The sequence below is a fragment of the Nipponia nippon genome, unplaced genomic scaffold (assembly GCF_047370975.1).
Source record: "Nipponia nippon isolate SJK-2023a ecotype South Korea unplaced genomic scaffold, ASM4737097v1 scaffold_3, whole genome shotgun sequence".
In the NCBI taxonomy this organism is placed as follows: Eukaryota; Metazoa; Chordata; class Aves; order Pelecaniformes; family Threskiornithidae; genus Nipponia; species Nipponia nippon.
Window position 1 is genome coordinate 76,572,910 of NW_028262347.1, and position 25,215 is coordinate 76,598,124.

Consider the following 25,215-nt stretch of genomic DNA (forward strand, 5'->3'; position numbering starts at 1 on the left):
TCAGCCCACTACAAAATCCTTCTAAAACAAAAAGCTTAAATCAGCATCAAAATGGCTCTGGAATTGCTTCTCCCAAGCGCGGAACAAACTGATGTGCAGCATACCAGAATGACAGCCTTGAGCATTTCCCAGTTTGCAAAAAGCCAGAGAAACAGACGGTAACAAGATTCCCCCCTCTGCCCTTCACAGTTGACTCAGGGAAGGAGAGTACAGGTCTCTGCATTGAATTAATGCTGGTTCTGGTGTTTTAACAGCTAACTTTAAACATTTTTCTAACCCTTTCAATTTTACCTACAAAAATAAACTCTCTGAAATATAAATAATCCTCTTTCCCCTCCCCTTATGTGCAGCGTCCTTACCGGACTTTAAGAGGAGGAAGCTTTAACTTCAATGGTTCACAGTTGCTGCTGCCATCATTCAGGTCCGGCTTTGAAAAACCAGTATGTATAACTGTAGTAAAAAAGGATTAAGGGAAGAAGAACTGCAACACAACGCAACTGGTAACCAGTGCCAAGTTTCACTTGGAAACTTGTCAGAAAACCAGATCCAACGCGTGGTTTTATCACGCATTCTAAAACCTGTGATGCTTGCAGCAGCATCAGTCATTTGCCCCTCTTATCAGAGGCTGACACACGTGTTTGAAGGCAAGATGCGAGAAAGGAAAAGGATGCACAGGAAAGCAGGAATGCAAACCTCATTTTAGGTTTAGACTTTTTCTCCCTTTGATCCAGTCCAATCAAATCCTACAGGATCAGAGGTGCCGTGGCGTCCTGAAGTCCCAGGAGATTAGAGGAGTCAAAGCTGGCTCTTCCAGTGTACGTGGCAACCCCTCCCCACCTCTGTTTGATGAAACGCAGTGACAGCTCATGGGTTTATTAAAGACGCAAAGAGGTGTACTGGGGGTCCAGAGCTATTCATCCAGCCATTACGTCAAGAGAACGTATTAGCACTACACAGGCTGCCATAGAGAATCTACAACAACAAATCCGATTTGAGTTGAACTACACAATAATCCTGAAAATACTGAATTGTCATTCACCAGTAAGAGAACTTTGTGGTGTAATCTTCAGACTGCAGCAAAGAGGAAAAAGTCTATACGTCTGTTAGAGAGTTGCACATGTTTTATGGCATTTAAGATAACCCCATAGTTGTTTCCTCCTAGAATTTCTTTTTATTTTATATGGAAAATACTATTTTTACCATATTTTTCCATCTGTGAGTGGTTCTCTGTATTTCAATGATGCATAAAAAATGCACGCAATTACTTCAGTGTAGGTGATCTCACACACATTTTTATATATGAGAAACCACGGGAGGGGACAGAACTACATTTGGTCATACTTCGCTTCTTAATTTAAGCAACTGCATCCATACACAAATGTCTACATATGCAGCCCAGTTATCGGAGGAGCAGGTCTTCTGCAAGTCACTGGATACTGTTGGTATATCGCAACTCTGAAAATCAGACCACGTATTTCACTAATTGAAATTAAAGGCTAATTTTACCAGACCATTGTATAGACAAAATACAGATGGCAGTATTTAGGAAGCTGGAGACTGGTGTCTGCACATAGAAATTTAATTAAAAAATGAGTTTATATCAACTGGTTTTATTAGATATCAGCAGTTTACAAATTTGAATTAAGAAATAAAGTTACAGAACGGAATTAGCTTGAGCTCATTCTTGGTTGTGAGGTTTTTTTCTTTAAGGTCATAATCATTTTTATAAGGATGTCATGAGCAATAAATTCTAGACTGTCTAAAACACAGCCCCACTATTTCCTCATTCAATATTTCATAATTTATCAAAAAACTAAGATCATTCTAAACATTTTTAACAAGCATTTAATTAGCTACTCTATTAGGCCCTTTATATATTTTAATTTTTTTTTCAATTTGTACACAATACAGATTTTAAGAAAGCACTTAAGGATTCTATATTGCAATTTTTTGTAACTTTCAAAACTAGGAATAAATAGATTGTTCCCATGACAAGATGAAACTGACTATTCAATATACCACGTGTCTTGCCTTCTCCATACCTCACATTTAAGGATACAATTTTCTAGCAGGAATATTGTTTTAAAACACTAATTCCTCATCATTTTAACGCACATCAATTTATGACTGCAAGAGCTTCTACTTCCTGATAAGCGCAGGTTTAACATAATTCTATATTTTGCTACATTCCACTAAATACCACCTCAGCATACGCTTAATTTACATTTTCTTCCCCACAGCTCGTCCGACAGTCAGAAGACAAGTTATGTCTGGCGAGTAAAGATGCAACTGCACTGAGGTTTCTATTAGGAAGCCTCATTTCCAATGTACGCGTTTCACCCTTCTTTCTCTTTCCTGCCTCACAGCCAAAACCAGTAATAAAATAAATCCTCTAACATTAAGGTCGCAACAAGACTGTAAAGGAGGGGGGGGGGGGGGGAAGCATATGTAATGTAACAAGGTGTTACAAGATTTCTGCTCTGTAAAGATGAAATAGCAGTAAGAGGGTGAGCCAGAAAGCTGCACAAGGAAACAAATATGCTGGAACAAGTGAAAACATCAACAGTCTTAAGGCAACCTTCATTCGAATCAGCAGTGTGATATTACTTGTATAGCTGAAGAGAAATCCTTCTTCAGTGTACTTAATTATGTCGATACAAAAGATGTTATGAACCATATCGATCCTAGAAAAGTAAAAAAAAAACAACAGACATGAGTATGTTTTCCATTGAAAAGAAATTAGTTTTATTTACTTTTGTACAATAAATAGTAGTTTAATTCTTAAAGACTTAAAGAAAACTGACCAATGCTTCTGAGAACTGGAGTTTATGGTTAAACTCCAGGATAATTAGCCTGACTTTCAAACACCGGAGAGCTCCCACTGACCTCATATAGGAAACGCAAACTAACTGGAGCACGAAGCATGCTTTACACTATTGAGACCAGCATTAATTTTGTGCACAAACATGGATCAAAGGTATTACTGTCAAGTCAATTAAAGAGTCCATACAAGAGTTGGGCTAGATGATCGCTGCAGGTCCCTTCCAACTAAACTATTCTATTCTGAGTTATGAACTATTATTACTTAAAAAATAAAGTGACAGCAAATAACTTCCATGATGGAATTTTTGTTTCAATTGTAAGAAAAGAAATAAACTATATAAGGGAAAAGGCAAAAATGACATTCTAAGGAAGGTGAGCTATCAGCTAGAGATTTATTTTTAAAAAGATAAAGATCTACTGTCTAGTATGAGAGGTCTACGAAGCTCAAAACCAAATTCATTCTTTCTTCCCTAAAGATGATTCAACGGCAGGATCCATGATACTAAATCCCTACAAAAAGACCTTAACTGATGGTTAATATATTGTAATATTTTTACTAACCTGTATAGATGTCATGACCCCATTAGCAAGTACAGAAAGTTTTCCAGCCACTGATTTCACTCCTTGTTTAAACTGAGCTATATCAGGAGCTGAAGGCAAGACATTTGTAATATTGTAGCTTCCTAAAGGGAGAACACACACACAAGAAGAAAATAGAATTTTACATTAAAAGCAGTCTTTTTTTCCCCCTGAAGTACAATATACTACTAGGAGCACTAAATACCAATGTCTGAGTGACACTGTAAAAACCACCAGGCATAGATCTCAAATTTCTTCAGTACATCTTCCTTTTAATTTTTTTCAGTTGTTCATAATTCCACCTAGAGTGTCATCATCTACACTTTGTATTCCCAGCTGAGCAATTAATGTTTGGGTAATATATGATTTATTCTGCACTTTCAATCTGCTGCAATTTTAATTTGTTTTGTATCCTAAACAGCTGTTATTACCTTGCAATTTAAAGATGAATGCACTTCAGTGGCGGCTGAAGTGATGAACCCTATTTGTGTGCATGCATAGGTATGCTTTCCCTGCTGTATATACACAGATATTTTGCATTACTACAACTGAGGCTTGGAAAATTCTATAGAAATTATGGTACAGGTAAGTAAGTAAGTTTTAAAACTCCAAAACAAAGCTGGCAATCCAGCCCTCCTTAAAGCCAATAAAATTTGGTCAGTAAGTGTTAGCTCTACTGCTAGCATGAAAAGTCTAGGCCTAAAGATAACAGAAATCAAAGATGTTTCAAAACTAACTGCATGATACATATTAATGTGCTAACAATTACAATCACCCACTCATTTGTGAAAAGAATTACTGGCATGCCTTGATATTAAATACCTGATACTGTAAAAGGCACAAATGGCAGTAAACCAGCATCACAGAGCAATGATCTCGGGAATAAATGGGGGTCCTGAGAGGAAGCATCCCAAAACAGACCATTTTCAAAATGGAGACTGCAATCTGTAGCCTTAATTTAGACACGTCGCCAACTGATAGTCATGACCAGTCGGGACACAACTGGTAACTTGTGAGCAGTTACTGAATCTCGGACAAGCTCATCCAGCCGCAGGCTCCACAACCTGCACAACTCTTTAACTCCTTTTGACAGCAGCTCCGTATATACAGGGCATTGCTACACACCGGCAGCACTTTCCTCTCCTTTTTGTCTTTTTGAACAGGGGTGGAGGGGGAAGAGAGAGGGAACCTGCAGCTCCTCTTTTCATGGGAAATTCAAGGCACCTGCCTCATTAGCAGGCTGAGACAGACATTACTGCAGATAATTTGATTTGCCTAAGCTAAGTGGCTGGTTCGTAGTGGCAGATGCATAGTCACACATTCAGAGAACTTGCCACCCCATTCTTTAAAGCCGGCTAGCAGCTGTTTCTACAATGCATAGGCACGCTTGTTTATAGATTATTTTCAAAAATTCACTGTTAGTGAGACAGCCCTATTTCGGGACTGTAATTCTGATTTCCTTACGATCTGTTCCACTTACCAAATGCTTTAGCATTTTTGTTATTAAAGTCAGAGTCATGGAAATAACACTTTCAGATACAAATAACCTGAGAAAAGCTCTAACCACTTCTCAGCCACATAAATTTTCTCACGTTTTTCTGGTTATGTATGGTTGTCTGAAAAACTTCTTGTGAATGACACAGGAAAGCAACTCCTTTGCTTGTGACTTCCTTCAAAAGCAGCACCTACAGGTCAGCTACAGGTCTGAAATAACGCAAAGTAAAAGCATTTTCTTGCAGCCCCCTCTTTTTGATAAATAGCTCCTACAGCATTCTACAGAAAAGCAAGCACCCCAAAACTGTTCAGCCCTAAAATCTCAGCAGTGCTCATAAAAACAACTTTAGATTCAAAGGACATTTTATTCTGGCAAGGACCCCAGAATTACAGCAGCATTTTTGTTGCCAGCCTCCAGTCTCCTGATTACCTTTATTTTATGGAACTAATGATGGCCCTGGCAATAATTCAACACCAGAGAAGCTATCAGTGCAGTAAAATTTCTCCAAGAAGGGCCATTGTCAAAAGATAGTCTTTGGGGTGGGGGGTGTAACAGAAAAACATGCAGGAAAGGAAGATTCTGTAGACTGAATATAGTGTGAATTTATAATATACAAACTAATAATTCCTGGTGTATTTTTTCCTCGCTATTATTTTAGAGCAGTTAACAACCCACAAAATTTAGCAGAAGTTTAGTCTTTGTAATGTAACTTTAAATTTACTGTTGGGTTACATGCCAGTCATGGAGAGTAACTAACTACAGGTTGCAGGCAGGTATTTTTCATTCCATTATTGGGTATCTCTGCATTCCCCCACAAGACCCAAGAACCCTTCCAGGTGGGCAATGATGAGTAATCGTGTGTGCACAATTCACGTATACAATTGCCTGTAAGCACCCTTATGCAGAATACGGTGAGAATTTTATCACATATAGATGTATGTGTACATAGAAAGGCACATTCATATACATACATACACACGCAGATCTCTCTCTCTCTCATACAATTTGCCCCATCTTTAACTTATATTTACCTTTTCCTAGTTCATTCTCTTATTCATTACTGTGTAAAAACCCCACAAATTACACAAATTAAAGGAAAAATTAATTCCATATAAAATAATTTATATGCAAGAAGATCAAAAGGACGAAGAAAGAACTATTCAACAATAGCTAGATAACAAAATAATATTTGTTATCACAATCCCATATATTATTGAAAACATTATCGTTTACAAATTCAGAAAGAAACACCATTTCTTTGCTTATGTTCCCATCATCTTTTTTTATCACATGTATGACACCATGTTGCAAATATTCTTTCAAGTGGCTAAAGTACTTACTGTGATTTCTGCTTTTCTGTCTCCTCCCCTCCTTAGATTTTTTTTTTTTTTGTTACATTTCAATTGACTACAATCCAGCTTAAGTAACTGGTAACAGGAGTTATTTCTCTACTAGCCAATGTATTCAAAACTTGCTTCCAGGGGATCAAAACTGAACAGTCACACCGTTTTTTTTAATTCCAGCTATTCCAAAGTAAAATCAGATGCTGCACAGTTTGCTTTTCCAGCCTATTTGTATAATTACTCACAGATTTCAAGTTCTTCAGTAATTCTTTTTTTTCCATTTCTTTACAAGTTACGGAATGAAACCCAACTGATCAGGTCAATAAAATATTCCAGTATTTCTTACCTTTTTTGTTTCACATTATTGCACTATCCAAAAAGGGTGTTGGAAAGAAAACATGAGACATTTTCAATAGCCTAAGAGGCTACTTTTCAGTCAATCTAATCTAATACTTCTTCCTTTGTAATTTGATGAACTATACTCCCCAGTGTAAGGTGTTCCAACAAATCTTTTAAACAGACAAACCAGTTGCAAAATTTCCTTAATAATTTGGCAAGACCAGTGTTAGAAGCAGATATCCCAATGAATGGATATGCCATGCAACAGATTACACAGGAATTTCAAGCCCACTAACATTTTATTAATGGTTCCTCTTAGCTTCAATATTATATGACAGCTATTTTCACATATATAAATATAAGTTACTTATGGTAACTTATAAAAAAATTCTACCTAATAGTCAATTTAGGTATTGTCTCATTTGTTTTTATCATCAAATATGACAGTTTTTCTTTGATAAAAATTCTTTATGATATAGTCACTCTCTTACCAAGTCACATAAAACCCCAGTATAATATATTGAACTTACTGAACTGAAAATACAGAACTTGAATCTTTTTTTTTTTTGTTTTAAATAATGACTAGACCCGTTATGCTTGTTTGACCTACTAGCAATACTAATGCATACTGCACTTTGCACACTTGTAGAATACAGCAACAGCTAGCCGATACTGGAACTAGGAACAGAGTACCGGAGCATTTCCCACTGCATGCTACAGTTTCTCACTCTGTTCAATATGTACCTGCTGGTTGTTTTTTCTGATCTTCAAACAAGTCAGCTGAACTTATAGAGGAGCTTCCAGAAAGTCTTTCTAGCCGAGCCCTTGCTTCATACTAGGAAAGAATTGAGAAGAAAAAGTATTGTAACAATATGCTGTCATCTTTTGAAGTCATGTCAGATAATTCATGAGATTATAGATACAGTTCTAGAACATACAAATCCAGCTGAAGTTGACCATTCTGAAAGCTGTTCCCATTTCATAGTTTTCACATGACTTACACAGTGTGAGTCTGTCATCATCTCAACTCATTTCTGAGTGACATTTACCACTGCAACACCAAGAGGCCTACTTACTGTTAGCTACCCTAGAAAAGGGGATTGCTGAAAAGGCAGAGGAGAATAAACTACACAACCATTAAAAACAACAACTGAAAAATGTGAAATGCAGTGGTTGGGTAGGCTAAGGAAAAAGCACTGCAGTTAGCATCATGGTAACCCTTCTAATCACATGATGCTTTTAATTCAACTTTTTCTGAGTTCCGTGGGAATGGTAATACATTGATTATATTTTTTTACATGACTGTTTACATTGTTAATTTTTCATTAAAAATAGATTTTTTTTAAAATGATGCCTCGCCTCCAAAACGCAACATAATATTAATCTGTTTTTTATTCCTAGGCTGATTCAATTACATGTCATTTGTTGAACCATTTATCTGCTTGCTTATCCTTACAACAGTAACAATGTTTCCATGTAACAAATACAGAGGGGACAGCTGTTTTAACAATGGTTTGTTAGTATCAGTTTGGCAAAAGAAGTAAACCTTCACCCAGCATCAGGATGATTCTTTCAAAAATAAAGACTGCTGAATCATAGTATACCACTTCTATCAGAGAGGAATGATGTTGGAGGTAAGGTCCTACTTGCAGCTGCAACTCCTTAGGAAATACTAAACTATCAGAGTTATCAGAGACTTGTACATTTCTATCAAACGAATATTCAAGTGAACATAATTCAATAAGCATACTAATTCTACCAATTTTAACTATTTATTGCCTTCTCTTTATACAAGAACACCATGTTTATAGCCAAACAATATTTTAACATTCAAAAATATTTATCACTGCTTTCTACTTACATCAGCATGATCTTGCCTTCCAAAATACATGTCTGATGAAATTGCTTTTGCATTGCCAAATTTTTTTTGTGCCTCATCTGAGTTTGAAGATGGTTCATACTCAGGCTTACGACGAGACGTAGGCCTAAAAGAAAAATAAATGCATTAGTGAGCATAACTTTTATTTATATCATGGCAGAATGCAATAAATCAAGGAAGAAGCACTATCACCTTTGTTTTGTGAAGCTTAAAAGTATAAATGTGATTTTTTTTTAATAAAAATTAAATCAGTATGAACCCAGGATAAAGAAATTCAGTTAACTAAGTTGATATACCAGCAAATAAAATTCCAGTGACAGTTTTACAAGATGGTGAATATATAGCATTTCAAATTCATTAATCCTGTGTCTTTATTTTCAGAGTTCATTTAAAAAGCAAGCCAAAATTATGTCAATAAAACCTCATAAAAACCAAAACACAATGTCAGTGAACTTCAGATTTAAACGTAATAGTACAAAAAGGTTCAATATCCTTTGAACTGTCACTGCCTTCTACCTGAAACATACATATTCAACACTTGCCTTTTCTCTCTCTCTCTTTTTTTTTTTTTTTTTTTTAATAAATGTACTCAAATAAGGAAATAGCAGCATTGTGGACATGAACCCCTATTTTATGCTATATGCACCACCGGTCCAGTCTGCAGGAAACAACATGCTTGTGCTTAAAAAAACCAAGTTGTACTTAAGTGCACAAACTGCATTGTACAGGTAAATGAAAATACAGGTAATAAGAACAGAAGCAGAAAACACCGACCAAGCACACAAACCCCCACACTCTTATATTTTCCACTTGATTGTTGTTGAAAAGAAACGTATTCATTTTTTATCATCACAACAATCATACCTGCTGTTTGCAAGTATCTTCAATGCCTTCATCCTGAAAGCCGAGTACCCCAGTTTCATTCATCTGGTAACTGGGTTCTGCTTGGTTCATTAAGCAATAAACAAAGCAGGTACAGCAAGTATGCTCTCAGAACAGTGCAAATATTTGAGTTTCTCTCTACATCTTTTGTCTCCTTTTTTTTTTTTGCTGAAACATTTTGGAAATTACCTCCAGTACATGTACTCTACAGCACTGAGCAAAACAGTGCTTAAAATAGAAATAACTAAACAGGAAATTCAGCTTACAGAAGTAATTCAGCCAGGATGTCCCTTGACTGCTGATGAACGTTATGGCCAAATTTTCCCTCTAGACTGAAAAAAATCCCAGTCCTATGACCAGGACTCAAATCATATTGACAAGCTTGGGCTTCCTGTACAAAAATCAGTTAGGTTTTCTTTGTATACCTGTCTGAAAATCCTGTATTTTTTGAAGTTAACATTACATCAGCATCTCTACTGTTATTTTCTTTCTTCCAAAAAGAATCTGTATTGTCATCCCATTTAGAGAAAGCGCTGCTCCTCAAATCTGAAGAATCATAGTACCTAAAATAAAAGAAAAAAAATATTGAAAAAGTAGGAACTTTATATTGTAAAATAAATACTGCTTTAATAAGTGTTCACTAGCAAGTAAGTTTTCAGCACAATGGTAGCTGTTAGTGAGTAATTTGGATTTCATAATCTTGGTTAGAAGCTTTGTGCAGTTGAATCCAATGGATTTTTGGTTTTTTGCACACATATTTAACCGAATGAAAAGTTCATCCTTTCTTTAGGCTGGATATAGTCATGAATATGCAGTGACTGCCTGAAAGATCTGGTCCCATGAAAAACAGCAGAGCAAAGTTCTCAGCACTTCAAAGTCTTATTTCTTCTTTAGTGTCAGACAACGCACTAGGAAGAACATTGTCAAGATACCTGGCTGGTTTAAGAGCTTCAGGAGCTAAGAAAACTTCAGGATGGACCCTGTGAGCAAGGCATCATGATGATCCTACAAGGTAAGGTAGGCTGCTCATGAAGGCCTGCTGCTTTTGACACTCTATACTAAGAAACCAGCTATGAAAAAAGCCACCACAACTTTCAAGGCACTTTGAACACTCCAGAGATCCAAGAGCACCTCATCCATGGCATCCAACTGTGCTGTGGTTTCACATGGGGCAAAGTTTTCTAACTAAGGGGCTGACAGTGGCTAATCTCACAGTTCCATATGAGTCAATCTATAAGCTACGCAAGCAGAGAATCTGCTCCCATTTTCCAAGGCATCAACAAACATAGTTCAGAGCAGTAAGAAAAGCCCTTGTCTCTGGTTCTGTATATATTTTTTAATACAAATATTAGTATTAAATACCTCTGACCTTTGTAACACGTTTTATTAAAACAACGCTAAATAACATAGTTCTTAAAAGTGAGTCTTAATTTAATAAGACAATCCCCTGTTGCATATCAAAACTGCAGGGAAAGCACGAACAGAAAGAAAAGGGAAAAAAAAAATTAAGCATGTTTGTCAGTTCCAGTGGTATCTTATCTTGACATTTTCCCCTTTGATTATCTACACATATCTAAACTTATATGGAAAATACTTGAAAAAAACTCTATTAAAATCCCAAAGATTAAGAATTTCCCTTTGCGGTTAAATAAACTTTCTCAAAGTTTGGATATGACCAGCATAGGGAGTAAGAAGATCAAAACAATGGGAGGCTAGCAGAATGGAATCATTCAATAGAACAAGCACAGGATATTAAAGTCCGCATTTGTAGTCTGTGAAAAGCACCTTTTAAAAAAAAAAAAAAAAAAAAAAAAAAAAGTTCTCCATGCTTGTGTTATGAATAGTCGGGACATTGGTTTTGCGGTTTATGAGATAGACACCTTCAGCAGCAAAGTTCCTCCCCTTCTCTCCTGACAGACAAAGGGAAGTGCATTTAGCGCTCTGAGCAAAGGAGACTCACTGCAATGCAAATCTTCATCTTCACAGTATCAGCCCACAGAGTGGACGTTACACCCAGTAGATTCCTGAAGGTATTTTCTCCTGCTAAATGAGGCTTTTTACCACCTCCACCTTTTGGATACAGGTGGAAGACCCAAAGTAAGAGTCATAGATGAAAGTTGAAAAGAAAGGAAAATCACAGCATCTATTTTTTGGGGCACATCACTATACCAATTCAATCTTTCACTGTTCCTGTGACCTTAGGTTGTTTTCAATGCCATATCACATGTAAAATAAATAAAAGGAAAGCAGAAACTCCCAGACAAGAGTGGTACAGCACCAGAAAGTTGTTGGTATTCCAAATTTCTTCATGCAGCTGCCTCTCTCCCTTACATCAGCTTAGAAACATGGCAAGGCACTACATATTTTCTTACAACCAGGGTCATTTTCTTTGGGCCTGACTTCTCAGTTTCTATGTCCTATGTTCCTGTGGTAGCAGAGTGTAGAAGCACAGTACGCAACCAGCAAGGAAGCTACTACATAGCAACGTTCTTATACCTGCCCACCTAATGAAGAAGCCACAGCAATCTTTAAAAGTTCCATATGGATGTGTAATAACAAACAAGGGGTGTGTGTAGGTGTGTGTGTGTGGGTGTGTATATAGATATATATAAATATATATATCTCTCTCTCTATCTCCAATCTCACAATGGCCATCCAAACCACAGGACGGGGCAGGGGCTACAAGAGCTGGTCTGAATAAAATTACTTATTTTCTCCATCCTTCCCTTTCAGATTTTCATAACTTTGCAAAATATTTCTTCAGCATTTGGGTGCGGTGAAGGGAGAAAGAAAAACTGCATTTAATAGAAAATAAAATTTTACATTGTTATGTTAATAAAGATTTTATTAATTGTAGCAAAAAGAAAAATTTAAATCCAAGGATTTTGAGAGGCTTCAATTACATATCTAAACCTTGAGACATTTAGCTTGCTTAATTTACAGATACTTATCAGCACTCTAATATCCAGCATGATTATTTTGCTTTTGGGCTTATATTAAGATGATATTAAAATTACTTTACCTCTATTTCAAAGTCACAGCTTGGAATAAAGGATGATAACCACCTTACAAACCTTACCAAGTCAAACAACCTGACTTTATACTTTCTTTAAAGAGAATGAATTTGTATACCAACTCCGATTAGATTCTACTACTGCTATAACCAGAATAACAAGAGCCGGGAACAGCTAGGGTACAATTTATCTCCTAATTATTGAATCAAAACACATTAAAAAGCCTCTTCCATAATTCATCCTTTGCCTGCTAGTAGGCTTATGAATAATTTGAGACCAGTAACAGTTCTTTTCAAGGAACAAATAGAGAAGCACTGAAACGATACCTTTTATTTTACAAGACTGCTGCCAGTTTACTTGGTACCACATTTGCATTTCTGCCACTAGTGATTACACTACAAAGTAATGACACAAAAGCCTTTGTGGTTTTATTTGCCTGTCTACAAGTAATTAGGTACAATTTTTCATGTTTCTGTGGCACCAATCCAATAAAGGCAGTTTATAAAAGCAACACCTGTTTCTACCTATCAGTCCAGAAACAGCTGTTGCATTGCAATTAGTGCCTGTAGGACTAATTCTTTTTCTTCTCCCTCCCAACAGCAGTATTTTATAATTTGCATTGCATTCATGCTCTGATCAAAAATTTGTCAATTATTTTTTGCTTACATTTTATGTTCACATACATAAAAGCCTATCAAATAAGACTGCAGACATCTACACAATACATCCAACGCACAACACCTCAAAAAGATCTAAGCTTTTACATTTGGCATACATCCAGTTAAAAGACTGATGCAACTAGAGTATATCTAGTATCAGACTTTGATACTTGTTTAATTCTAAATTGAAAGTTGAAGACAGTACCACAAGGGGACACACACACACACACGAACACAAGTCATTCTGACAAAAAATTCACTGGATTCAGGATACAGCAAACAAAAGCTTGTATGGCAACTGTCTGTGCAAACAGAGACTAGATCCTGAACAAGACAAAAACTTGTGAATGCATAATTCAGACTGCCTTCTCCTCAGAAAAAGTAATCCCTCCTCTTTATAAATACATCCGTCATCAAGGTAAAGTCAACCATTTCACAACTTTTCTGATTCAGATGTCCCCTGAAAATATACTAGGTGTGTAGACATGTCCCATTGTCTTCTGTTTTGATCTTAAGTTCCAAATATATTGTATATATTTGAATATGTAACTTGCATATACTTCCACTCCCACTCAAAATAAGCAGCTTATACATTACCTTGAACTGGAAGAGAAATACGAGTCTTCTACATCATCGGTGTACTTTTTTTTTGGCTTTGCAATTGCAGGTGTTTCCTGCTCTATTGTTTGCATATCTGAGGTGACTGAGTGAGAAATGCCACTGGGGACAGGAAGAAAATAAGTATGTAAAGAGATGACAAAGCTCACACCCTAAAAAAAAAAGAAACGAAAGCCCAAACCTAGTTTCTGAAGCTTGCTGGTAAAACCCAAGCTATACAAACATTTAAGAAGAAAGGAGAAATTAAAAAAAAAAAAAGCCCTGGAAAACTCAACTGTCGTTCTTTGAAGTAGTGACAGGACTTCTGAACACATAGACCATTCCAACAGCTAGAAAACACAGCAATGTGACTTCTTCAGAGTTTTGGCTTGTAAAAGACAGACTATACTTAGGTTGGTACTGTTCACTGAAAACATCCTGGCTACCTTCCTCACAGTCTGCTAATGGAAGCAAACACCCTACAGACAGCTTACAATTTAGGTTAACGCCTGACTGGCAGGTTAGAACTTAAATCTATCAGAAGCAATCCTGCCCCTTCCCCCTGACAGATACTAGATTCTTTGATGATATTGTTTAAGTTTCCATAACACACTTTAGTATATTTTTTCATTTCCTAAGTAAAATGAAGGATAACTGCATAAAGCCACAGAGTATTTTAAATACAGTTTATAGAACTTCACATACCTTCTGTTGCTGCCAAACCCCATGCCAAGTCTCTCCAATTCATTTTTCTTCTTACCAGACAGATTTAACTTCTCTTCTTTTGTTTTAATATCAAGATCTCTGTAGGCCAGCCGTAAAGATGATACGCTAGAACAAAACATACAGTGAACATATAGCTGTAAAATGCTACACTGAATGCTTAATCCAATAATATTGGTAGAAATTAACAATATATATTGTAGCACTGTATTTTGTATGTTCTGTGTTTACTGAAAATATTAATTATTAATTGGATTAAATTCCAACTATAAGGGTGGGAGAAAGCCAATAGAGAAGACTGTCTAAACGGTACCCCAGTCTGTGTATGGACAGGCAGTCTTTTTCAAAACAAATGTGAAACATGCTACTGCTAAAGTTCAGGACACAGTTTTCCATTACCATTAAGTCAAACTGAAAGAGTCTTTTTTTCCACAGTCCTTATTCTATGTGATACGAAACAAGTATCAAAATTATTCAACTCTGACATACTACAGTACTGTGGCATTCATGAGAGTAATGTTTTCCCCTAACGTGCAGCGTGGCCCTGCTACGTCTCCCTCCTTTCACCCCCTTCATGCTCCTAGTGGCTTTAACACCTTCTATACATGCGCTCTTGAGACAAGTGCTAAAGGTAGACCATACTTCTTATTGATGCTGCCCTTCCCTGTGCCCAAAAAGGTGTCTCAGAAGAGGGGAGGAGAGAGTCTTTGTACTCCCAAAATGGAATATATTCTGTATTGTGGAAACTTGGAAGCATCCAAAAGTTTTCACTTTCTGCACAGCTGGCAACACGTTTTGTCATCTGAAACATCCTCACAGTTCAGATATAGTAAGCTGTCTTTCTGAGATGCCATGAACCATCCTACACCTCAAAACAATCTTAACTATTTTCCAGTAACACCAGTGTAGCAGAGACAGAGGTTTTTAATGATTACAGAATTGTAGAAACACTGCTTAAAGTTAATTTGTTAGGTTAAAAGGGATACAAATAGTAATTTTCAGGAGCAACGCAGCAATATTTTAATTCAGAAGTTGTGACTGGCATAAAGTACAAACAAACACTATCAAAAGAAAGGTAAATGAGATTTAGGATGCTGCTGTAGACGTCCTGCTGCAAGCAGAAAGGAAGTACTAAGTCTGAAATCCTTTGGAACTTTACATCCATTTTGTGCAGAAGCAGGAATGAAAACAAAACAAGTTTTTGACCAAGGAATGTTTTCTTCCAGTGTGTCTCCTAACTATTTGATTGCTGAAACAGGCTCTTCCCAGCTTGATTTTTTTCTAGTCCGCTGCATACTGACTTAATTTTAACCACGAGTACAAGATGCCCCTACCAAAGTTCATACCCTGCTGGTTAGTGCATCTCCTGCAAGACAGGAGCTGGGTGGCTGAGCCTGTTAAAATGCATTCGGTTGTCTTCCTTCACAGACAAGGGATGTAGGTACCAGCCCGCTCTAAGGAATGGGACACAAATCGTCTGCTGACAAGGCATTTCAAAAAGGAGAAGAGCCATCTCAATCTTGTGATGATTAGGTATCCTTTGATTGGGGCTTCCAGAGGACTTGGAGCCAGAACCAAAAAATCACTACGTCTTATGTTCAGATGCTTGTAACAATAAAAGTCAGATACAAACCAGGATGCATCTGTGGAATGACTTTTGACACCAATAAAATCAGAAAAATATATCTCCAAAGCACAGAGTATGTTCAGGGACGTTTAAAAATAAATTCTTACAGTTTAGGACCAACTGTTACACAGAAAATTGAACATGTTCTCTAAAATTCAACTTGAAACTGCTACTAATAAAATCTACCCAGCACTTTAAGTAGAAAGATCAGCAGCCCATCTTATGAAATCTGTTTTATGAACATCAAAAATCGTATTTGCTGTTGATTTAAACAAATAGGGATACTGATCAATTTTTTTACAGTAACTCGTTATCTATTCTCGTCAGTGCACAGCAGAAAATAAAGAAATTGTGTACCAATTATAAAATCACATTTTAAGTTTTAAGTCTCAGCACTCTTTCTCCTTCTAAGTACTAGACTACAAAAGCATCGCTTCCATTCCCGCCACGTAACAAAGCCACATTGAATTAATTTCCTAAAGCTCATTACTCAAGCTTTTAAAATTAAAACCACCACACAAATTAGCTGGAAACAAATGCAATTTTAAAAGTATTCACTCTTCTTTAATTTTGGTATATACTGCCATCTACAGTTAAAAATCCAAAAAGGTAATCTCAAGGGAAATAGTTATCCTGCCTCTACTGGGATCGGATCCATAAACTGAAGTGTATGGGCACCTCTCATGTTTGCAGACATTTTTAGAGGGTTCTGGCCGCTGCAGAAAGCTTGCAGCAAACTTATACTAAAGGTTGCAGCAAACTTATACTAAAGGCTGCCTTGGGTCTATATAGATTTATAAATTTCTGACACAAAAACTGAATCGCTACTTGGGACTTTCTTCCAAACTGAATTATATCATCAAAGACAGTACCATTAAAGAGTAACAATAAATAATAATGAACAATCATATTTCTTCTTATTTAATAGTCTGTTCCTCCAGGTCACTCTACTGGTAGTTTTTGGCAGCCACTGAGAAGCATGACTTTGTGGTAAAAATACTTCAGGAAAAATGAATGATCCCCTTGTGATTAATATTTTTGATGCACACAAAACATCCATTTCTGCAGAGGCTACATAAAAGTGAGCAAAAGGAGTAGGGAGGAGATTATAGACCAAAGAGCTTGGTACCATGAGCTCCAAGTGATCCTTTAACTATGTAATAATTCAGAAAATTTCTCAATAGGTTATAAAGATGATGCATCTTAGCACTTAAGAGAGGATGTTAAGCTTTACAACAGTAAAAGTGTACACTAACACACTCTTTAGTAATGTAATTTTGATGACGACTAACAAAATGTTAAAAACCAAAAACACGTAACAGAGAAATGGAGTGGAAGGAACCAGGAACAGCACCCGCTGAGCTTTAGGGCTGAGTACTTATTAATTAAGCTGGCCTAACAGATTCAAGGCCTCAGACAAAAATATTCAAAGGGTTTTGGTGAAAATGAAGGCAGTTCCAGTATAAAATAGCTGAAACTTAAGCAGGCAATTCTAGTCATACTTAAACTACCCCCTGCCTTCAGCACAGAAACTCTTACCCAGTAAGTACAAATAAATCTGTATATTTGTATGTTCCCTACACTCTTAGAAAGACTGTTTTAAATAGTATTCAGTTCACTACACCAGAACAAAATAAACTAGGTTACCAGCAGGAGGTAAAGAAAGTTCAAGAGGCAAGAGTCTTCTGTGGTAATACTTAAATTTAACATATTTTAGATTTATTTCACATTTTATTCATATGTATCAGTAGAATGTCTCCTTATTTTCTGTGTTAAATAAGAATAACACTAAGGTTATATTTAAAGATAGCATTGGGCTATTTCTACAGTAAATGATCAACTGTAGAAACATATACCTAATGGCAAAAAAAAGGGCAATGGGGGAATCACTCTTTGGCCTCATCCACATTTGGGATTTTTTTTAAAGCAAGAAATGAAGTTTTATTTGCATGAGCTTATCTCTGGTAGTATTGAAAATGTTGACAATTACTTCATTAACATGAAATTAGGCTTCATGTTTTACCATTGTATATATAATTCATACTTACAGTGGCTCTTCCTTCTCAGTTGTCTTACTGCTATGAAGATCCTCTTGTTCCTTCCTTTTATCTACAGCTTGTGCTTGTTTCTCAATCTCATTAAAGCTTTGGCTGCTCACTTTTTGTGCCCCCAAACCACCTTTTTTGGCACCGAGCTTGATTTATTGAAAAACAAAAAACAAAAGGCCCAACATTATAACTGAGACAATCACCTCAACTGACTTAACAGTCAACTTTGAAAGCATCAGCAAACACTATACTCTGTTCCGGAGCATATGCAAACAGCAATGAAAATTTGGAGCAAAGAAAATATTTTTTCATGTTTTGACCCTCTACATGCTTCCTCTACTATGTCTTACAAATTTAGTTAGTTCTGCAGTCAACCATCACAGGGTAATGAAACTATTACAGTTTTAATTGTTCAGAAGTTGGCATGTTCAAATAAATGCTGTAATATATAGCACAACTTTAGTTTCTTAATAATTATTTTGTTGCATAGGACTAACATAATAAAATTTGTTGCAATGGAACCATTTGGTGCTCATTCACTTAATTCACAATTTACATTTAGAAGTGGCAAAGATTCTTCAGCTAGTTCTCACTGGCCAGTGCTAGTGTGTTATCTTAAGATTAAATATTGATTTATTTGTATTTTTAATAAATGCGTACATAGGTATTTACTGATTTATGGTAGGAAAGCAATATACAAGTTTTGTATATATGTGTATGCATGAGTAGCCTTTGCATGTGACAAAGCATTGTAAACTTCTTTTAGATAAACATGTCAGTTGAGAGGCATCAGTTTTGCACTTGTTCTTTTAAAATAATTCTATTTCTAGTTCATATTACTTCAATACAGGGATACACATTCTTTCATTCTGATTATCGAAGATTTAAAAAACACCTATTATTACAAATTTGAATAGATACAATGATGCTGATTCAGACGGTGGCACAGCACTCAAAGTGCTGTTCTTAGTCTCCTATGTGTTTAATTCCTCATCCACAACACTGCAGAAATACTAATTTTCACAATACATTTATCTTAACTTTTTAACACTTTGAAGTCTTCAGGCAAAAGCTCTGGCCTACGTACATAAAGTTTTAGGCTCTACAGTTCACAAACTGCACATGCACCTGTGAACCCAGTTATGTTCTTACTGTAAGGGAACATACCCGCATAAACCATCTAGAATAAGACATTCTTCTTGCATATAAGGGCCCCCTAGTGGGAGCAAGAAATAATAGTTTTCAACCTAAATGACTTTTGCTCCAATAAATCTTAAAAATCTTTTGCCATACAATAGGCCAGACTTAAAAGAAGTGACTCCCTGTAACATAGTGTCACCCTAGTAGCCTAATATTAGGGCTATTTTCTTGGGACTCAGGAGCCAAACATTCAAAACCTAGCTTTTCCTAGCTAACTCGATTTAACTTGTCTTACTCAGCTTTCAGGTTCTTTGAACCACCATTCTGAAATACTCAACTCTCCTCATGCCTTCTTTACAGAGACCAGATGCCTAAGTGTTAAGGGCCCACGCAGAAACAAGTCTGTAAACTATCTTGAAACTATCTTGAATTGAATGCGGCTGCAAGTTACCTATAAATACAACCAAACACCATACCACTGTATGGCACGAGAGGAGGAGTGCTCCAGAAATACACATCTAAATGTCTCAAACTCACCTTATATTGACAGATCATGCCACACATGCATATTTAGCCACGCAAAAGTGCTATTGGAACTCCCCCTGGTTTCAGGATTTGCTACAAAAAGATCTGAATGCCAGCTAACTTAGGTGAAAGCCTGAAGAGGCCTTGCAACCCAGTATCAGCAAGTGAGAAGAAAGGTTACAGGGCACCAGTGAAGTTGCAGGGACAACAGTTGTGAAAAGAACTGAAGAGAAGTGGGATATCGACCTTGATATCAGTATATGCTTTGACATTTTTGTTTTACTCATTTTTGAAAAGACATCACCTGCTGTTCAGGTCCAGACAGCACAAAGAAAATGACACTCAGATATACATGTGGAAGTCTAGCCAGTTCAGCGAGCTACATGCAACATACGCAGAATTTATCTGAGGTCAGAAAAAGATCTGAAGCGCCCTACTACATAACAACAGTAACCTGTTAGACAAATTCATCTTAACAATAATCCGTTTTCAAGCAGACCACTGGCTGTTTTGATATAGAAACGGTTTTCAGTTCCATTTTAGTTTCATAGATCATTACTGACACAAGTACTGTTTAGTGCTAAGTTACATGATACATTTCCATATTGCAAACTACATATTTCTAGAGATCTATAATACAGACAAAAATATGTATTATGTATATACACTTACCCCCTTCTTAGCTTGATTTGGCTTCTTTTTTATGAAGGTGGTGTTCTCTGTAAGGATTAAATGTACATTACTTGACATACAATTTTATTAATTCCAGAACTGCAGAAGATAATTTCCACAATATCAGCCTCAAAATAGTTTTTGGAATTTATTTTAATGCCTCAAACTATTACAGTTTCTACACTAAGAGACTAAGATACTAAACTGAGTTACAGGGAACGGAGCTGTGAAATCTCCAAGAAAATGTGGGAAACTGCCTGACTGACAATATGGCATCTCTTGCAAATACATAATAGGAATAAAATTACAGCTCAGTTTTCAGTTGTAGATACCTGCTAGTAAACAGAACAAGAATGCAGGACTTGCTATTCTGAATCAGCCTAGAGGTCCACCTGATCCTGTACCGTTTCCAAAATTAATTGTTTCCTGGATGGAAAGGTATTGGCTATGTTTAAAACCACCAAAATATGCCTGTATCATCATAAACAAAATCACATACATTATCAGAAGTGACAACATACTCTGCCACTAGATTGAACAGCTTTGTTCAACTGCCTCCAGTATTGGGAGTTTGAAAGTTACAGCCTTAATGCTTTCTATTAAATCTTGAAACACAGAAAAGAAACGAACCTACCTTCTGTTCTGCATGAAGTCTGACACAACTCCTCATCTTGATATTTTTAATGAGACCCTAATAGGACTCACTACATTCGATGAGGCACTGTATTGTGCCTTGGCTACCCTGAGCCAAGGTCAATCTCCCACAATCACAAGTTTTCAATCAACAACTCATATTGAACGCTTGAACATACAGAAAAAGTGGTTTGAGCTGAAATTTAGTTGGAAACAGGCATACACAGAACAGATATTCTTCACGTAAGATAGAACTTGTGATGTCCAAAACAAACAAGAAAAGCACTTGTTTTATGAGAACATGTGTTAAAGATACAAGTGACAAAACTGGGAAGTGTATGCGGTTAACTCTTTTTGCTACTCTCCAGCTCTCAAACCTGCCCCCCCCCCAAACCAAAACCCAAAACCCAAAGCCAACCAAATGAATATAAAAACAGTCATGAAGACCATACCTTCTTGAAGCACTGAGTTAGACCTGGCCACCACTTCTTTACTACCCCTGTGCTGCTGAGAATCAATGCTCTTTATTCTCAGAAACCTGCTCCTGCAGGATGACCCTCAAAATGATAAGCCACTGATGTATTTTATTCTATTCTATTTTCCTCAACTTTTTTTTACTTTACTTACAGTACGACACACTCTTCAGTATGAAGCAAATGAAGACTCTGGACATCGAAGATATTGTATTACAAATACAAGATTTTTCCAGTTTAAATTTTTATGGTCAGTTTTCTGAAAAGGGAGCAAAAACTATATCTAGATAGAAAGACTGACCTATGACCAAACACGACGTGTTTGCTTAACATAAATAACAGGCCATTAATCACAGCACAATGGTCTATTCCACCTGTGTGCTTTAAATGCAGAACTTAAAGCAGTCGTAACAGGAGGTGTAAAACATTAATGGTTACCTTTATTAGGTGTGATACCTGTAGTATTTAAATTCATCAGGTTGGCTAAGATAAGACAGATAAAACCAGAACAACACTGACTGAAATTAATTTCTTAGAAGGAGTATACTGTTTAACAGAAGAAGTTGTAACACGAATTCAGATGTTTCAACTCACTCATGCACACTGATATTAAAGTAAGAATTCCACATCTCTTCCCAGTCATATATTCTCTGTACAAACGAATACTTAAGTACACTATACTATTACCTAATGCAGCTTTTGGTGATGTACTAAGGCAATCAACACTTGGTCCATGTTCTGGTCCTAAAACATAACGAATAACAAGGATAAGAATATCAGAAGGCTCTTTAGAATGCTTAAAATAACAAAACACAACTTACAGTACTCAGGGTACTGTTTGATACATATAGTGTAATGTGTTATTTCTATCACAGCTTTACCAATTACTAAAAAGAGCAGAAGGCATCCAAAGATTCATCTGAAGTCTTCTGAATTAAATTTTAATTTGGATTTCTATTAAACGTTATTAAAGGAACATGCAGTGTCACACATTCTAGCATAACCCTTCTAAAAAGTCCTTCCTCTCCAAAATTCTTGTGTTATTAGCATGGTTAGGCTATTTAACTATTAAAGTAGGGTAAAAAGAGTCTAAACAAAGAGACTACCAGAAAAATGCAGCTTCTTGTTAACAAAGAATCAGTCATACCTTCATAGGATTCTGGAATATTTTCTGAAGTTTTCTGCTGTAGAGAAACTGTCTCTGGCTCTGATAACACCCACTCTGTATTCTTTGCCTTGAAAAAAATTACAAAATCAAAAGTGCACAGAAAATAGAATACAGTAAATGAATATGAGCACCGAGCTCAAAGACTGCCTAAGCACCACTGATTAGTTAACATTATATATATTAGTTAATATGTGTTTTAATTGTGCTTTAGATTTATTTATGGTATGCTGGCTATTAGTTTTCTTTACTCATAACAGTAATATAGTACAGGAAATCTGGATCATTTATTTACTATAATCACCAAACCTTCTCCCCACACTAAGCTCTTACACTTCCAATTTTCTAACATTTAATTTTTGATTGTGAGCAGTCCTCCCAAGTCTTCCTGATGAGTGCTCCCACTTCCCTCAGACACATCCTCCTCACCAGGCAGGCTTGTGACCTGGTCACAACAACATCTGCTTAGTATCATGTTTTCCATCAATGCTGTGCCACTGCCAGTTCATGCTTATTCTTCCCTAAAACCTCAATCTCAAAACTTCCTGACATCCCTCTCTCAAAGCATCCATACCCAAACAATCTCTTTCCCTGAGGTACAGACTGTTTGTCTTTAACGTCCTGCCTTTGCAGCTACCCAAAATGTTTGCGGTGAAAATTTACTTTACCCTACGCATACATTCCCTTAAGAGGGTTTGCATTGAGTTCCTACTTCTTGTCCTCAACCTCAAAAATATTTACAACGCTTTTCTGCTTAAACTTCTTTTTCTTTAGCTTGCCTCGGTTTACACATTTCCCACTCAACTGCAAGCATTCTTCCAAGTTGCCTTCTGCAAACAGAAATACTCCATTTATTTTTCTGCTATCAGGACAGATGATCCTCCGGTGAAGACACTAGACTAGAATTCACATTAATTGGGGTTTTTTTTTTGGTCTTTGCAATGAGCATTTACGAGTAATACAGCAATCTTCCCAGTCTGCAAAATGTAAATGCTCTTTCACTGTTTCAAAGATGCTGAAATTTATTTTGATAAGACATTCAAATATTGGCTGCAGTAGAAGTTCCTAAAATAAAAGAAATAAATAGCAAAAAGGCTGAATTTCCCTTTAAAATGCACCATTTTTGAAACCTCACATACAACAAAAAAGTTACATTTTGAAATGTCACAACTGAATAACCAAAATAAAAAACCCCAATTTTTCATTTAATTTACAGCTTTTTTCATCCTTAAGCATCCCATATACACTAGAAAGTCACTAAAAAGTCATGCCATTTTTACTGTGTTCTTTACCCAGGTGCAGATATGAGCAACTTGCATAGGTTTTTATTACTTGCTACTAATGCACATGCACGACCACAATGTCACGACAGGGGAATTAACATGCATATGAACTGGTGAAGAGTTTTCACAACGAGAGCTAATCTGATATACCCAAGCTCTCTGAATTCTTCTCTATCCCAAAATATGCCTCATGATCATACTCGTGTTTTAGGTGTTCATGGACTGCAACCGTACTAGAAAGCAATTATACTAGAACACTTAATATTGTTGCAATATTTAGGAATACTAGGTGTAGTAATAACTTAATTGCTCTAAGTTTTAAGATCACAATTGCTGAAGTTGTTTTCACTGGTATTTTTCAAATACCAGACTCAAGCAAGTCTCTGAAACATTTTAATCTGTGAAATAAACACAGCATCTATCACCTTAAGGAGGTAGGATCAAATAAACAAAACCCAACAGTAGCCTTCCGAAGGTTTCTTTAACTTTTTCAAAGAGTATGTAAGTATTCTGGAGGAAGAAAAAAAGCTTCCGTTTAGCAAATGTTTTAAGAACTGTTAAACTTTACTGATCAAAAAACAAAGTTATCACACAGTATATTTAAATCAGGGCACTCCCAAGCAAGGAATCATGAGTCCAAGTGGAATTGTACGGCTACAAAAAAAACATAGTTTCATTCCACATTTAGCTACTATTTGGGTCATTCTAAATTATCACGTTAGAAAGTGGTTCACATCCAGGAAGAATTTTGAGACGCACAGAAGGAAAAGCAGTAAATGTTAACTCCCTGACCTACCCTTTCTCTGTAAGGTTTTCTTTCAGGGTTTAATCTTCATTGCAGAGCACACAGTTAACCTAAGTGTTGAGAAAGCTAACAAGAATTAAATACAGGTAACCTATACCTTGGGAGAAACATGGGATGCAAAAAAATCTTCCTCTTTGTTTTGAGGTGACACAGGTGGTATTCCACATCCATCTGTCCACAGCTAGAATTAAAAGAGAGAGAGAGAATTTTACAGGACAATTGCATTAATACATTTTTTTCAAATGCACTAACCTTAAACCTACTCTTTTTTTCCCCCCAGATAAAAATTCCTTGATTTTTTTTTTTGGTACATAATTTTTCCTTACAAATTTATTCAAGCTTCAGTATATGACATTCCTTTTTTATTTATTTATTTCATACATCTTTGATGTGTTCCTTCACATTACCCATTTCCTTCCTAACAAAATGCTCAGTATAAGCTCTGCTGCAGTAACACTGTCAATATTTAGTATCACTAGAGCTTTATAATAAGTAAGCTTTTTCATATTCT

At 36.3% G+C, this 25,215-nt stretch overlaps 1 protein-coding gene across 1 annotated transcript in view; it reads right to left on the reverse strand.

The window, feature by feature from the left end:
* Window positions 1–1,590: 1,590 nt before the first annotated feature.
* ARFGAP3 (ARF GTPase activating protein 3) overlaps window positions 1,591–25,215 on the reverse strand; it is a 36,196-nt gene continuing 12,571 nt past the window's right edge. The window contains exons 5-16 of the mRNA XM_087767255.1: window positions 24,802–24,885; window positions 22,599–22,686; window positions 22,139–22,195; window positions 20,346–20,392; window positions 18,009–18,154; window positions 14,316–14,441; window positions 13,611–13,733; window positions 9,766–9,903; window positions 8,441–8,564; window positions 7,324–7,414; window positions 3,385–3,506; window positions 1,591–2,684 (exon numbers count right to left, since the gene is read on the reverse strand). Of these exons, the coding sequence (XP_087623381.1) occupies window positions 2,667–2,684; window positions 3,385–3,506; window positions 7,324–7,414; window positions 8,441–8,564; window positions 9,766–9,903; window positions 13,611–13,733; window positions 14,316–14,441; window positions 18,009–18,154; window positions 20,346–20,392; window positions 22,139–22,195; window positions 22,599–22,686; window positions 24,802–24,885 (1,164 nt within the window). The 3' untranslated portion in view covers window positions 1,591–2,666. The remainder of the gene's footprint in view (window positions 2,685–3,384; window positions 3,507–7,323; window positions 7,415–8,440; window positions 8,565–9,765; window positions 9,904–13,610; window positions 13,734–14,315; window positions 14,442–18,008; window positions 18,155–20,345; window positions 20,393–22,138; window positions 22,196–22,598; window positions 22,687–24,801; window positions 24,886–25,215) is intronic.